At 32.7% G+C, this 16219-nt stretch overlaps 1 protein-coding gene across 1 annotated transcript; it reads left to right on the top strand.

Annotated features, from left to right (window-relative positions):
- Window positions 1-10545: 10545 nt before the first annotated feature.
- Window positions 10546-15887, top strand: LOC109796148 (ChaC-like family protein). The gene is made up of 8 exons (XM_020355804.3): window positions 10546-10822; window positions 10931-11007; window positions 12013-12066; window positions 13828-13884; window positions 14175-14215; window positions 14297-14368; window positions 15394-15473; window positions 15548-15887. Exons 1-8 carry the CDS (start codon window positions 10714-10716, stop codon window positions 15613-15615), a joined length of 558 nt encoding a protein of 185 aa, XP_020211393.1. The 5' UTR covers window positions 10546-10713; the 3' UTR covers window positions 15616-15887.
- Window positions 15888-16219: the final 332 nt, after the last annotated feature.

The following is a 16219-nucleotide window of genomic DNA, read 5'->3' as shown; positions in this document are numbered from 1 at the left end:
ATCTCATAAAAGAGGGGTTCTTGATCTCAGTACTAATGATGCAATCCTTGCACAGAACAAGCTGCTGTCTCAACAGATTGAAGCATTGACTAAGCAGATGGCCAAAATTCCACAACAGCTTCATGCTATTGCTTCTTCTTCAACTCAATCACATTCTTCTTTAAAGTGTGATTTTTGTGGGGGAGATCATCCCAATGGTCATTGTTCTGAAACTTCAAATGAAGAAGAAGTCAACTATGTGGGCAACCAACAGAAAGGAGGTAATTTTAATTCCCATAATTATAATACTAACAATTATATGCAGGGGAATCAAGGTTGGAGAAACAACAACAACCAAGGATATGGATGGAGGAATGAAGCTGGACCATCCAATAGGCCACCACAACAATCACAGCAACAACAACCTGTGTATCCCTCTATACATGAAAGAATTAGTAAATTGGAGGAGACTTTGAACCAGTTCATGCAAGTATCTATGAACAACCAGAAAAACACTGAAGCTTCCATAAAGAATTTGGAGGTGCAGGTGGGTCAGCTAGCTAAACAATTAGCTGACATGTCTAAAGGCCCATTTTCAGCCAACACCAAGACCAACCCCAAGGAGTATTGCCAAGCCATAACAACAAGAAGTGGGAAGGTAGTTGGTAGTGATATTGGGGTGAGTGGTGACAATGAGGGTGCTGATAATAAGGAAGAAAATAGTAAATTAAAGGCGGTTGAGGAGGAGATTGAGAAGAATGAGGGAGAAAGCAATAAAAATGAGGGTGTAGATAGTGAGAAAATAAAAGAGAAGAATGGAGTAAAGAAGGAGAAAAATAAAAAGAAGGGCAAGGAAGTCATTTCCACTGTTCCTATTAAAGACTTACCTTACCCTCATGCCCCATCTAAGAAAGAGAAGGAAAGATAATTTGCAAGGTTTCTGGACATCATCAAGAAGCTCAGATAAATATTCCCTTCACTGAAGCCATGGAACAAATGCCTACTTATGCTCGGTTCATGAAGGAATTGTTAACTAAGAAGAGAAGAATTCTTGAAGAAGAGACTGTGGAGCTTGAGGCAGGATGCAGTGCCATTATACAAAAGTCTCTACCTCAGAAGTCCAGAGATCCAGGCAGTTTCACTCTCCCTGTATCAATTGGTAATTTATCAGTGGGTAAGGCACTCTTAGACCTTGGAGCCAGTATTAAATTGATGCCTTTATCCATGCTGAAGAAGATAGGAGAAGTAGAGGTACGACCCACAAGGATGACCTTGCAGTTGGCAGATAGATCCATCAAGCTTCCACATGGTATAGTGGAAGATATGATCGTGAAGGTTGATAAGTTCATGTTTCCGGTTGATTTCGTAGTCATGGATATGGAAGAGGATGTAGAAGTTCCTTTGATATTGGGCAGACCCTTTATGAAGACAGCTCGAGTTATCATTGACATGGATGAAGGAAAGCTGAAGGTGAGGGTCCAAGATGAGGAAGTGAGTTTCAATGTATTTGAAACAACGAAGTTTCCAAAAGGCAACAAAGATTGCTTTAGAATTGATGTATTAGATGATGCGTACTTGGAAACTCAAAATGATTTCAAGAGCTCATCGCCACTACAGAAGGCTTTGCCTATCTCTAACGAAGAATTGGAAAAGGTCATTGGTAAAGCTTGTCATCTGCTAGTGGAATTGGAACATAAAGCATTTTGGGCTTTGAAGGCCTTAAATTATGATTTGAAGGCAGCAGGGGAGAAAAGAAAGCTTCAATTGCATGAATGGGAAGAAAGGAGATTGCAAGCTTATGAGTCTTCTAAGTCTTACAAGCACAAAGCTAAGATATACCATGACAAGAAGATTCTGAACAGGAACTTCCAACCTGGCCAACAAGTATTACTGTTCAATTCCAGGTTGAAACTTTTCCCTAGGAAGCTCAAATCTAAGTGGTCAGGTCCTTTCTCGATTAAATCTGTCAAATCATATGGAGCTATTGAACTTGAAGATCCTGCTTCTAGAAGGACTTGGTTAGTTAATGGTCAGAGGCTCAAGCATTATTTGGGTGGTGAGGTAGAGAGATTCACTGCCAGCACACATTTGAAGGAGCCATGAGCAATCTGGAATTGTCAAACTAAAGACATTAAATTAGCATGTTCTTGTTTTAATTTCTGTTTTAGATTCTAAGGTTTAGTTTGAATAGTGAGTAGTTAAGAGTTTTTGTTCATAGATTTCTTGATTTCAGTATGAATGTTGCTTGATGATTGGCATGTTTTGGAATGTGTTAACATTTCTGATCTAGTTTAAGTTTTGTTTGTGTGTTGTGTGTTAAGATTTTGTGTGTTATTTTGTTGTTTGATAATGGTGCTGCATTATTTTGGGTGTTGGGTCTGTGATTATTTTGATAATGTGGAGTGTGGAGTGAAATATCTTTGTTCATAGGGAGGTTTGGTTCCATGTTGATTGTGGTGTTATGATGGGTTGTGGCTGAGTTTATATTATTGTTGCTTGATGGTTAAGTACATGTTGAACTTGATGTCTAATGTGGAATAGTAGTGAAATCCTTTGTGATGTTTTGGAATCTCATGAACAAATAAGCTTTACACTTGGTTAAGAGGTTTTAAGGTGTTGATAGAGGTACCAATGTGAGATGATGGTTTAGCTAAGAAAGAATTTGGTTTCCACATTTAAAGATCCATGTCATTTGCTTTTGGAAATGAATGTTATCTCAATGTGCTTTGAATGGTTTGCTCATGTGCTTTGAGAAATTTTTCTATCCCCTCAACTCATGAAAGATCTTTGGGAATTTGAGTGGCAATATTTTCAGTTCAGAAATCAATTCTAAGTCTTGACGCTGCAGCGTTGGCGTCACGGCCTTAGCGCCACTTACTTCCAGGCATTTTGTGTATAATAGTTTCCAGAGCTGAAGTTCCAGGCTCACAGCCATGGTGCCAAGACTCTGTTTGAGTCCAGTTACATGCTGAAATTCCACAGCTGCAGCGCCATAATCCACAGCTAAGGCGCCAAGTCTCTGCCAAGCACTTTATGTGTTAGAACTCCAACGCTCAAGCTCTAGCTCTCACAGCCATGGCGCCAAGTTGCTGTATTAGTTCAATTGCATATGAAATTTCCAGCGCTCAAGCGCCAGTCTCAGCGCCTAGGCGCTAATTCTCGGGTTGATCAACTTGTATAAGCAATGCCACAGCTGGAGCACCAAGGCCCATGGCCATAGCGCCAATTCTCTGGTGCATTTTGTGATATGTTTCAATCCCAGCGCTCAAGCGCCAAGATCCCCAGCCTTAGTGCCACTTTTCTGGAATACATTTCCAAGCTCAAATTCACGAGGTTTTTTTTTTAAGTAAAGAGTGGAGACATTTTGGATCAGTTTTGAAAAGAAAAAAAAAGAAACGAAAACTCTAATATCCACTTCTTCGTTTCTCTTCCTCTCCCACTCACGAAACTCATTAACCTCCTCACGTTTCATCTCCCCTCTTCATAATCTACATAAAACCATCATTTTGCATCATTCATTGTGCACAAACACAAAAGACTCCATTTTTATTGGCATTGCAAGGTAAAGTCTTCACTTTTCTCTTCTGTTTTCTTCGTTGCATGGAAGTGGTTGTAAGTGCTTCATTTCTTTGAACTCTCTTCATAGTCTTACATCATTTCTGAATCTTTTTGGTTGAATTGGAAGTACACACGTGAAAAGCATGAAGTTGGGTGTTTGAGTCTTCAATGTGGACATGCATGAACATTCATATTTTATGCTTGCTTTGTGTTTGACGAAATGCTTGAATGAAAGGGGTTTTTCAATTTGAATGCAATGTGCACAATATTCTTTTACTGTCATGAACTTTAACCCTTGAATGAACAAGAATGCATGTGCATGTTGTTTTTCTTATCAACTTTTATCTTGTGCTTGATTAAAGGCTTCATGAATTGTTCTTCTCACATGAACAACATGCACATCCCTCATACATATTCATCATTTCTGGGTTCTTTGATCATCATGAAAACACAGTATGGAATTGATTTTCTTCTTAGATTGAAAAGTTTGAATTGGGGGACGTTTTGATAATCCACCTTGCACATGCATGACTAATTCCCATCTTTGCCTATTATGTGCTTGATAAAATGCCTAAGTAAAAGTTGATTTCATTTTTTTTTCAATCAAAAGAACCTTATGGCTAATCATGGAGGCAAGTAGAATTTGGTGCTAATAGCATTTCATTGGTGGCTTTGAAATAACTTTAGTGATTCACATGTTAGAATGTTTATTGATCATTCCTTATGCCCCATGAAGAATTGTGTTTTGTTTGTATAATCAACTTGTGGCGGTTCAGATAGTTCGTTCAAGAGGTGGCGGTTTAGGCAGAAGCTCTAAAGCCACTCATAAAATCCCAGCTGCACCAACCCCACCACCACCATCTGAAGTGGCCTGGGGACAGTCCTATATTTTCTGGAAGGGGTGGAGATCAAGGAGATCAAGGTGAACAACTTCATGGTGGGGAGCAGGAGCATGAGCAAGCAATGATGAAAAGGAGAGGATGGAGGGTCGTTGTCACCCTTGTTTTGAGGAAGAGAAGTTCCACTTTAATTTTATGTCATTTTAAATTACAGTTGTTTTAGTTTCTGTTTTGTTAATTGTTTGAACTATCTGGTGGTTTATATACTTTTTGTGAATTAACAATAAAAAAAAATGGTTTGTTGAAAGGTAGGAAATGAGATGGCTTTTAGATCAACAAAAAGCGGAAAACACATCTTTTGATTCACCTTAAAATGGTTTGTTTTGAGACTTGCTTTGAGGTTGTACTCATCCAATTTGTTTGATCTTGAAGTTATGAGATATTTGATTAGCATGGCATGAAAGATCAATAATTGAACATTTAGCCAAGCTGGTGAGTGAGAGAGAGTAAACAATGTATCTATCATATACACTTCTACTTTGAGAGCCATCATCATAATATATGTGTTTGCATTGGTTGAATCTTGAATGATTGCTCTTGTGAGAAGTTTTGGACAGGATCAAGGCATTTTAGTCATTCCATTGTGCATAATTGAATTCTTCTTAAGCCTAGAGCCAAACAGTAAACCATAATTGAATCCCTTCCTTGAAGCCTGTTTGAGCCTTAGCCTTCATTCAACCTTAAGCCCATGCCAAATACCAACTCTTCACCCTAACCAAACTCTTGAGAGTAAATGAAAATGAACTAGGGATTAAGTTGGGGTAGTTGGAAAAAATTGCCAAGTTGAAAGAAAGTGGAGAAATTAAGCTAATGCAAAGTTGAAGGGAAGAGTCACCCCTCCATCATTTTCACTGCTCAAATTTAAGTGTGCTTGTTAGTTTCATTTTATCATTATCATACTCATTAAAAAAATCAAAAAAAAAATCAAATCAAAAGAAAAATAAACAAGCACCTGTATAAATAGTCTTAAAAGAGATAGGGGTCTCTTAAAATCTAGGCAGCAAATTTTGAGGAAAAAGGGTATGTAATGAGAGGAAGATTTTGGGCTGAGAGATTTGGTTGGAGTTGAATATTAAGAGTGAACAAGGTGGAATGTTTGGGTCATTTTCATTTTACTCTCTTAAGTTTAAACCTTGTTAATCTGAAAAACCACATTCCCTTGTTAACCAAGCCTCAGTAGAACCCTCAAAAAGTCCTTGTGATCCTTAATTTTCTCTCAAAGAGCAGTAATGAAGAGATGATATCAATGCTTATGTTCATAGAAATGATGAGTGGAATTGAGAGAAACACTCACCCTGGAGAGTCATTCTTATGAGAGTATGTTCAATTATTGGTTTGTAATGTTTGTGTTATGATTTATCTTGCAATCTTTTTGGTTAAGCATGATTGGTTTTGCGGGCACCTCAGTGAGTAGAAAATGGTTTTTGATGGTGAATTGATTGAGTGTTTACCTATTTTTGATACAGAAGAAATCTCATGGTAGGAAGTAACCTTTTTGGTTTTTGATTGGTATCTTGTTGGGGACCAACAAGAGATTAAGTTGGGGTAGTTGTTGAGTGTCTTTTATGCATGATTTGCACTCAACTTTTGGCACTCTTTTTGGTAATTGTATATATTATATATGTTATTTCACCCTCTTGCTTTAAAGAATCAAGTCATACTATAAGAGTAGAGGAGTAGTAGCAAAATCTTAAGGAATTTCCTCATTTTGTGCAGGATTTTTGGCAAGGCAGAGATCCACAGCCATAGCTGTGGATCTGGAGCTCGAGCTGTGGAAGTCTTGGAAGGAATTAGAAATCCAGAAAGTTGGAGCTATAGCTGTGGATCTGCAGTTATAGCTGTGGAAATCTGAAATGCAATTTAAAGCTCCAGAGAGTTGAAGCTAAAGCTGTGGACTCACAGCTAAAGCCATGGAAGCACCCAAGACCCAGCAAAAACTCTAGAGATCCACAGCCATAGCTATGGCTTCACAGCCTCAGCGCTGGAGGTTCCTTAAGCTTGAAGGAGTTGTCACAGCTATAGCTGTGAAATCACAGCTGCAGCTTTGGAGGTTTCTTCACCCTGAAGGACTCTCCACAGCCATAGCCGTGGATCTACAGCTGCAGCCGTGGGAGTAAAAGTCACTTTTTGGCCCTGTTTTGAAGCTCATATAAAAGGGGAAAAATGAAGAAACAGGGGTATCACGAAATTAAGGAGAAAAACGAGATTGAGACTTCAGAGAAGAGAGAAACAGAGGAAGAACGAAGACTTGGGCAGCTGGGTCATTTGGGAACGAAGCCCAACCCCTTGTTCTCATCTCCCACTTTGTAATCTCTTCTTTTACTTCTTAGATCTTGTAATGGCCATGTGTGGCTAAACTCATTAAGGATTGGTTGGATGTAACTACTAACTCCTCTTCTTCTTAAATATATGCATTGTGATCTCATTATTTGTGCTTGATTCTTCTCTTAATGCTTATATCGGCTTGATCACCCGTTGTATGATTTTTGGTTTTTGAATCCAGTTGGAAAACGTTTTTGAAAACCCGAACTGAATCTTGCACCTAATCATTTCTTGTTCTAGGAATAGACTTGATTTGGTTAGTCACATTGTTCAAGTCATTTTTCTTAATGCAAAGTGTTAAACTCAAAACATAGAGGAATCATGTTTTGAGCTTAATGACTTTAGGATTCAACCTTGAGGAATCTTGTTGGATTACTTAATGAACGTGGAAATAATGAAATTAGAATCGCATTTATCTTAAGAAGATCTACGAGTTAGCAAGTACCTCTGAACCAATCCTTGTTTCTTAACCATTGTTTTTACTACTTTTATTTTATTGTGTTGTCTTACTCTATCTTCACTCGTTTGCAATTATAAGAACATTCTCATTTAAATCATTAGAGCAAGAATTTCTAAACACTCAAATCCCTGAGGACGATATTTGAATACTACTTCGAAACTTGGTTCACTTGCCAAGTAGAGAGATTGCGAAAATCTTCATCACTCTCTCCCACTATGCTCGAACGTTTCAAATGGTTACTCCTATTTATAGGGGTGTAATACCCCTTGATTACGTAAGATCATTCGTAACCTACATTATCAAAATAATTGCTCTACGTTATACGTTATCTACTTCTGTACATATTTATCTACTGCACCTCATATTCTTATTTATCCACACTTATTCATCATTACACATAATAGACACGTACACCATTCACCACACATCTTTCACTGCACACATTTCATACATACACCATTCACCATCCATCTCATATTCTTTACACCTAAGCACACACGTCACACGTAATGCACCACCACATCACTTTTCTTTTAATTTAGTTATACCAATTAATTTAATTACTTATTAAAATATATAAGTTATTATATATATTATAATAGATAGTTTTATATATAATTATAATATTTATAATATTATTGGATGTCATCTATATATATATATATATATATATTTATTTATTTATTTATTTATTTATATATACATGACGATTAAAATATTATTCTAAAAATGTGAATTATAACTATCTAAAAATAATAATACAACCAATTTTACTTATTTTAAATAAGGTAACTAAAATTTAAAAGAAATATTATTTTTTAAATATATATATATATAATATAAAATTGAGAATGTTGTATCATAAATTTAGAATATTACAAAAAGCACAAACATCAACATATAACAATGTTTTTTTTTAAATAAATATTAATTATGAATATACAAATAAGTTTGAGCATAAATTACTTATTTGTGCAATAATTCATGAAAATTATAAATGTTACTCCCTCCATTTTTTTTCATAGTCGTTTAAGGTTTTGTAAGGGACTTAAAGAAATCATTGATATTTTAATTTTCAAAAATATTTATTACTTACTTTCCTATTTTACCCTTTATTTCTTTTTGCATTTTTGAGACTGTTGAACTGCAATCTACTCCATTAATTATTAATGCATTGATTACACGTGAACTGTAACCTACTGTATTTAATTATACCTGTCCATGGATTAATGGTTATATTTTTTTTTATAGTATTTTGTTGGGAACATATTGCTCTTATAAATGCACATTAACTTTATACGGGTAGTTGGAGAAAAAATAGGTAAACATTAAAAATAAATACACACATTGTTCAGTAAATATGTATTAATTATCAAGGGTAAAAATGGAGAAAAATAATTAATGTCATTGATTTTAGTAAAATGACAATGAAAAAAAACAACAAATTTTGACAAAATGACTATGAAAAAACGGAAAGTGTACAAATCATGATTATTAGAGATGATTAAAATCTAGTTGGTTGATCATAAATGTCTTAAGAATATCTATAAATGTTAACAAAAATTAAATATTTTTACTATATTAAATAAATAAATAAAGATAATGTGAAGATTTTACTACATTAAAACTTTTTCATTAACTTAGAAATGTTAATTTCATAACTCCATGTATTAGTAATTTTATGAAAAATTTATGTAAAAATCATTGTCAAAAAAAATCTTTTTTTTGAGAATATATTTTTAAAATAACAAATTCACCATTGAAGATTATCATTTCTTAATTAAGTTTTTTGAAAAAGTAAAAAAAAAAATTGTTTACCAAACATGGTAAACTAAACATATTAGAGACACTAAATTAAGTATTTATCATCTTTATAGTTTATTAGTAGAGTAAATAAATATAACGACCTGTCGTAACCCTTGTACAAAACGAAATCATTATAATTAACAGTAGAACTAAACTATTAGAACACATAAGATTAAAGGAGAAAATGTGTCATAGATATATATAAAACCTTAGCATGTGATAATGTTAATTTTTACCTAGAATTATTATCCAATTGTATTAACATAATCAACTCTTCTCTAACTTTTAACAAGTTTAGTCCTTTTTTTTAAGTTTTTGTAAGTAATTGAATATTGGTTACTATCATTTGATTATACCACTAATTCTCAATTTCTTGTTTAACATATGGTTAAGAAGTTAGAGAAATGCCAAGTGTGAGAAAATGCTTGGAAGCAAAAAAAAAAAAAAAAGTTTAAGAGTAGTAAAGGTTCCATGTGCCAAACGCCACTTTACGTACGATTTACGCTATCCAGATAGAGAACATCATTTTTTTCAATGCCAAGCGTCACTATATTTGTGTCAGACATAGTCTTGGCAGATAGTCACTGAAACTTTAGAGTTGAGCGTAGACCTACTCACGCCTAACGTGATCTTGATAGAGAGTTTGTATTTTGTGTCCTGATGCTCGTGTCTAATGTGGCTTAACCTACGTCGAACAATATTTTTATGACATGACTATTTGGACTCATTTTTTTCCTCTCTCTTTGAGGGATGAGGGGCATGCTGAACAGGGGGACAAGTGAAAGGACTCTTTGAGGTTACTAAGGCTTGCTTGAAGATTTCCAATCCTCTTTTTAGATCTCCATCTTTCACCATAAATATTTTATTTATAAAATTCACATTTAATATAAAGTGTTTGTGAAGAAGAAGAATTATTATACTTTTATCCCATTAAATTTTCTCTCTTATTTCAAATATGAAATAAATAAAAAAAACTCATTCAAATAGAAATGCTGATTTTATTCGAAGGAATTTTCATTTTTATTCAAATATACTATTAGTCAAATTGAATATATGTTATTTAAGTTTAGAATCAAAGTATTAATCAGGAATAATTATTTAAATTTATTGGAATGTATGCATGCACTTTCAAATATAAATGTTATTCATTCACTTTATTATTATTAATAATATTATTATTATTATCAAATAAAGGAAATTTTAGTGCTTCTTTTAAATATTATTTATTTAAATAAACAACATTTCAACGAAATATTCATTTAATTCTAAGTTTAATTCAAATAAAAAATAAATTTAATCAAATAAAAGAATAAATATATATATATATTTTTTTTAAAATAAAATTATAATTTTTTAATTATAATATCTTTTCTATCCATCCATTCAAATCAAATAATTTTATAATATTTTTTTTTCAAACCTAACAAATTCATTTCCATCTCATTTTTACTTTTTTATTTCTAACTATCCTAATTTTTTTTCTTCTCACAACTAAGCCCAGTATTGAGTGCAGTGCCGTGTTGTGATCGAGTTATTTTTGTCTTTTCTCGGTTATGCTAAAACCCAGAATTTGCAAAAAACAATGATTGGGTTGGTTTCTGTTGTGTTCCGAGTTGCGACTGAACCAATCAACCTCTCTTGAAATACGAATCAAAAGTAAAGTCCATAAAATAAAAACAAGAAAAAACAATGGTAATGTGGGTATTTGGGTATGGTTCCTTGATTTCGAGAGCAGGGTTTCACTATGATGAACGTGTTGTTGGTTTCATCAAAGGCTATCGGCGTGTCTTCTACCAAGGTATCATTTTTCTCTCTTTTCCCATCACGGTGTTCAATTCAATTACCCCATAATGCATCAAACACAATCTCCATGGTTTTTTAATTTTGTGAGTTCTCTCTCTTTTAGGCTCTACTGACCATAGAGGTACCCCTGAGTTCCCTGGTAGAACAGTGACCCTGGAGCCTGCTGAAGGAGAAATTTGTGTAAGTATTCATAAGTTTTAATTTTTTTCCAGATCCCATTACTTAGGATGATTTATCAGTCATAAGTGATAACCAGTTCCATAATTCATCTGTTTAATTGTTATAGGTATGTTTCCATAAACACTTACTGAAGAAGAAGATATGAAAGAAAAATAAAATAAGTCTTTTCATAAACTAAAATTAACCTCATAAGCTAATTTGTAAAAGTTCTTTTATATTAGTTTCTCAAAAAAAAAAGAAGGAAAAAAAAAAAAAGGAATTATATAAGCTAATTTGAGCTTATGAAATTTTTTTTATTTTTTCCTTCTTTTTTCTTTTCCTTGGAAAAGTTTATCCAAACTGACTCTACAGATGTTCTAATATGTTTCTGCAAGCAAGCTGTGATGACTTTTACTTTTATGATGTGCATATGACAGCATAATATTGTATGCTTAATTTGATGAAAATTGGGGTCTATAAGGTTAAGCTTAAGCAATATATTTCCCCGTTTTATTTTGGGTGAATAGGCTAACATAGAGTGGAATATGAACATTTCTAGATGTTCCCTTTGCCTTATTTTTGGGATTAACTGTCTTATACTAGTTGCTTTAGTCAGTTTTTCTGTTATGGTGTTGGCTGCTGAAAATATCCAATGCCCGTATAGCTGTTGCACCTACAATTTATACTTGAAAAGAAAATTAAAGGTGTTTGTCTAGATATTCTGTTAACTTATAGGTTCTGTTTACCATTTGTTGAATCTCTATGAAGAGATTGCCTCTTTGTACTAGGAAGTATGATGGTATACTCACTAAGAGCAAGTTTAGTCCAAACAAAATTCAACTTGGTTGTTGGTTGTAAAAGTAGAATAGCATTTCATTTAGTGTTCAATCTTGTTTCCACATTTAACTTTTATTTTCAGATAATTACTTCGGCCTTCTTAGTATCTTATAATATATTTTCAATTTTGTACGAATCAAAATTATCAAATGCAATCAATATTTGATACTATATTTTGCATGGAGGTAGTGGGGAGCTGCTTACAAGATCTTAAAGAAAGAAGATGAAGAAACTGCACTAGAGGTATTTTTAAAAAAATATTTCTATATTAATGGAATATTATTCTGCTGCAACCTAAGTTCAAACTTATGAATAGATTATTCTTTTTTCCCTATCTCAACATTGACTTGCTTACGAACTGGATTGTTTGCTGTCACCTTAGTGATTGTACATTATTGTTCTATTTTCATCATCTACTATGCGTACTTTCTGCTATAAATTAAGATGAATTGAGCTGAAATATACTATCTCAAATAGGTCAAACCAGTAGATAAATGATCATCGTATAATACTTTACGGATTTATGCAGAGCATTTTTCTTTCATAACCATTATGGATGTGTTAATGAAGAAGCATTTATCTCATAATGATAGAAGATCATATTGATTTATGTTAGGACACCTATTACTGGGGAGTTGTGTTGTGACTGTTTGATATAACAAGATAAGATTAGTATTTGTCTGTTTTAAAGTTTTTTAATCTTCATGGTAAGATTACTCATTTCTCCACTTTATTTGAAATAAAAGAGGGTTGAGATATTTTCTTGCGCTAATCATTTGAATTCATTTGCTTAAATTGTTTGGATTAAGTTGGTATTTGGTTAGAGTGTCTTAGTGGGATAACGTTTTGATGTTGTTGTTTGGTTAGAGTTTTTTAAATGTTTAGATTTCCCTATTTCCTAGTTACCTTATTTCATTGTGTATTTTGATCTGTTTGCTTGTATATATATTTAGATCAGGAAATTCTGAACACTTTATATAAATAATTCTTCTGATCCCTGAATTGTAGGGATTCAGTTATGTGGTGATGTAAATATAAATAAAAAGCAGAGCTACTCTCAATCAATTCACAATTATCAAATTTAGTTGAAGCTGTAATATTGACTTCTTTCTGTAATAAATAAATTGTTGATGGTATTAGACATAAGCTCAGAAGTTGATTAGATCTGAAAGTATTATTGAACAACAATGAGAACATCACCATTGTAAACTGATAACATTATAAAAAGAGACACTCAAAACTAAGTTCAAGCTTGAACAGTGCACACTATGCATGAGTTAAAATCTTTTTCAGTGGCTAGGCTTTGTGATCTTTCCTATCTATATTCCTACTGATTGAGCAGTACTATACTTTCGCTGAACATTTGTAATTGGATGACATTTTGCTAGCCTTTTTTTGGTCTGCAAATGACTCCGTGTTTACTGAGCAATGATGTTTGGATGGACTTCCTTGAAATGTTGTCTTATTACCTTAGCAATAGTATCTCAATGTGCTGCCAAACCCTGTTTCTTTTGATAATAATAATAATAATAATAGTCTCTGGTTCCAACACTGATGCTATGGGAATGGGAGAGTGATTCCTCTATTATATCTCCTTATTAATTTTGTTTTTGGACTTAATAAAGCCCTCATTTCTGTTCTGGCTTCTCGTTTACTAACAGAACATTATGTAGTTTTTTTTTTCCATCAATCTAAACTTGCAGATAAAGGTATTTACACAACCCTCCGACTCGCACTCCCACCCCCTTTTAACATCCACCAAATGAACCATGTCATGATTATTTAATAATATCAAACTTGCATAATTTCTTCACAAAATTGCTTATATTATATGGAAATCATATTATTATGCTCTCTTATTAAGCACCTGTGGATTTGACATGTTTGATAGTAGCCCACATCTTTGATGTTGCTACAGTTAACATGATCATATAAACAACACTTCGCTCTTTTATCAAGTATCAGTACTTTAGATTGATATATTCAAGTGTAATTACTTCACAGCATCTGGAGGTTAGGGAGAAGCAATACGACAAGAGAGAATACCTTGATTTTTACACTGTAAGTTCCACATGCTGACTTTTTTCTTTTGACTACATTATTTTATTCTGCTTTATATTATTGTAGTAATTACTCCATTAGTAACTCACTTTTTGACACACTCTTTTAAATACATTTTCTATTATTGGTTGAAATTTATTAGTAAACATAATTTTCCATAGATCTCATGTCTTCTTTAATGAGACTATTCTACTTTTGTAATTTTTAATAAATTTTAACTGATAATAGAGTGTGTTACTTGCACTCCTCTTCCACTTGTGAGAGTAAACATCTACCGAAATTTGTTTCAGGACCCTAATGCTACTTCTCCAGCCGTTACTGGAGTGTTGGTGTAAGTGAAAGAGACAACCTTAAAACTTTTTCACCTTTTGCATGGATAATAATGATTTACGTCAGTATGTACATTTTACAGATATATAGCTACTTCGGACAAGAAGTCTAACGTAAATTATTTGGGCCCTGCATCTGTTGAAGAGATTGCAAGGTAATGTAATTGCACACTTTTTACGTGGCATATAAAAGCTAACTTTAGTTAAGTTTATACGTTGGTTTGGAGTTCTTGGTTTCAGGAGGCATATGAATTAGTCTTTTATGCTTGATATTCTAACAGGCTTGGTACTGAAAATCTAAAAGGTGACGATTTGTTTGTTTTGAAGCTGTGGTTTGTTTGGCTTAGAACATAACGGAGAAATAGGTTGGAAAAATAAGAATAGAAGTAAAAGAGAGATAGAGTAGAAAACATGCATGTGTTATTTTAATAGATAGAAATAAGAAGGAAAAAGGTGAAGAAATTCCTCTCTGCATTTTTTTTTATCAATCGTAAAAGATTACAACGGGAGCAATGAGTATCAAACTTAAATTTTCTACATCTACTCAACCCTTCTCTACGCTATTGAATGAAAGAAAAGTAGATAGAAAGAAAGAAATAAATTGTATATAAAATTATTAATTAAAAAATAAAATTAACCCGAAATAACTCATAAATTAAACTTTTTACTATATAATTATTTTGCAATAAAATTATTTATTATTTCTTATCCTGTAAATGTATTTAATTCTTTAAAAAAATTTAAACAAAAAACTTCAAATGCAACAAATATTTCTTTCTTCCCACTTTGCAGAGAAATTTATATGCGCTACCCACAAAAAACTTTCTTATTTTTCCTCTTAAATAGATAATAAAAATTGAGTATTTTTATCATATTACGTTAGAACTTAAGTACATGAGAAACACTTGATCTAAAAGACTAGTTCATTAGATAAAAACTAATTCTTTAGATAATATCATGTTGAGTTTCATATTTTACTTAATGTAAGACTTTTAATATATTATATTCTATGGTCCTTGTTTTGATGTATGACTGAACATGTTAATTTTGTGATTCTAGGAATCAAGTTACCTTAACATAGGATTCAAGTCTGTTTTATATATGATAATGATTGATGCATTATGATTGTGTTTGTGGAAATTTAGACTCATCACTTACGCCTTTCTTTTCCATCCTACAGGCAAATAGTTGAGGCTAAAGGTCCCGCAGGACCAAACAGAGATTATCTTTTCATCCTTGAAAAGGCTCTTCTACAAATTGGTGAGGTTCATTTCAATCATTCTCTGTATGTTTCCTTTTACATTGTATTTTTTAACCTATTAATCATTCTTTAGGATGCAAAGACCAGCATGTCATTGATCTTGCAAATGAAGTCAGGCGTATTCTTGCAGAGGAACACTGAATGCTGCATTGTGTTTTTAATTTAGCACAACATTGAAATTTGAGACACTGAACTGCCCTATATTTAAATCCATAGGAAACTTCATTTCTTCCAAGAATGTTACTAGTATGTTGGAAGAGAATATTCAACTCAAATTGTGTCTGTAATCTTCTCATATAACATCTTTACTTTGTGACCCATATTATGGGTCAGCTAAGATAGAACTGAAACCATATTGTGATAATTATTTAATATAATAACAGGGGTCCGATTACAGTGCCACAGCAGAACAATGTTTTTTATAATCTTTATTAAATATATTATAATAATTTATCTTGGACATTGTATGGTATAATCTATACTAATATATTTATACTAATATATAAAAGGGATATTTTTTTCGGTAATTATTTTGATCTCCACATTTTTTTACTATTATACCCTTTTCTTTTAAAAATTAGAAAAAATATTTTTAATTAAATTTAAGAACTTGAAACTAATGATCTATACTTCTATACTAATATATAAAAGAGATATCATTCTCAATAATTACTTTTGATTTTTATTTTTACATGAATTATTTTATCTTTTATTTATTTTTTAATAATTACTTTTTTTATGAGTA

This window comes from Cajanus cajan, chromosome 9 (assembly GCF_000230855.2).
Source record: "Cajanus cajan strain Asha chromosome 9, NIPB_CcT2T_4, whole genome shotgun sequence".
NCBI lineage: Eukaryota > Viridiplantae > Streptophyta > Magnoliopsida > Fabales > Fabaceae > Cajanus > Cajanus cajan.
The sequence above is the reverse complement of the archived record's forward strand: the minus strand, read 5'-3'. Positions and strand labels throughout refer to the sequence as shown.

Coding starts and splice junctions, on each gene's coding strand:
- LOC109796148 (XM_020355804.3), top strand. CDS start 10,714: ATGGTAATGTGGGTATTTGGGTATGGTTCCTTGATTTCGAGAGCAGGG. Junction 10,823..10,930: donor TCGGCGTGTCTTCTACCAAG/GTATCATTTTTC, acceptor TCTCTCTTTTAG/GCTCTACTGACCATAGAGGT. Junction 12,067..13,827: donor ATGAAGAAACTGCACTAGAG/GTATTTTTAAAA, acceptor ATTACTTCACAG/CATCTGGAGGTTAGGGAGAA.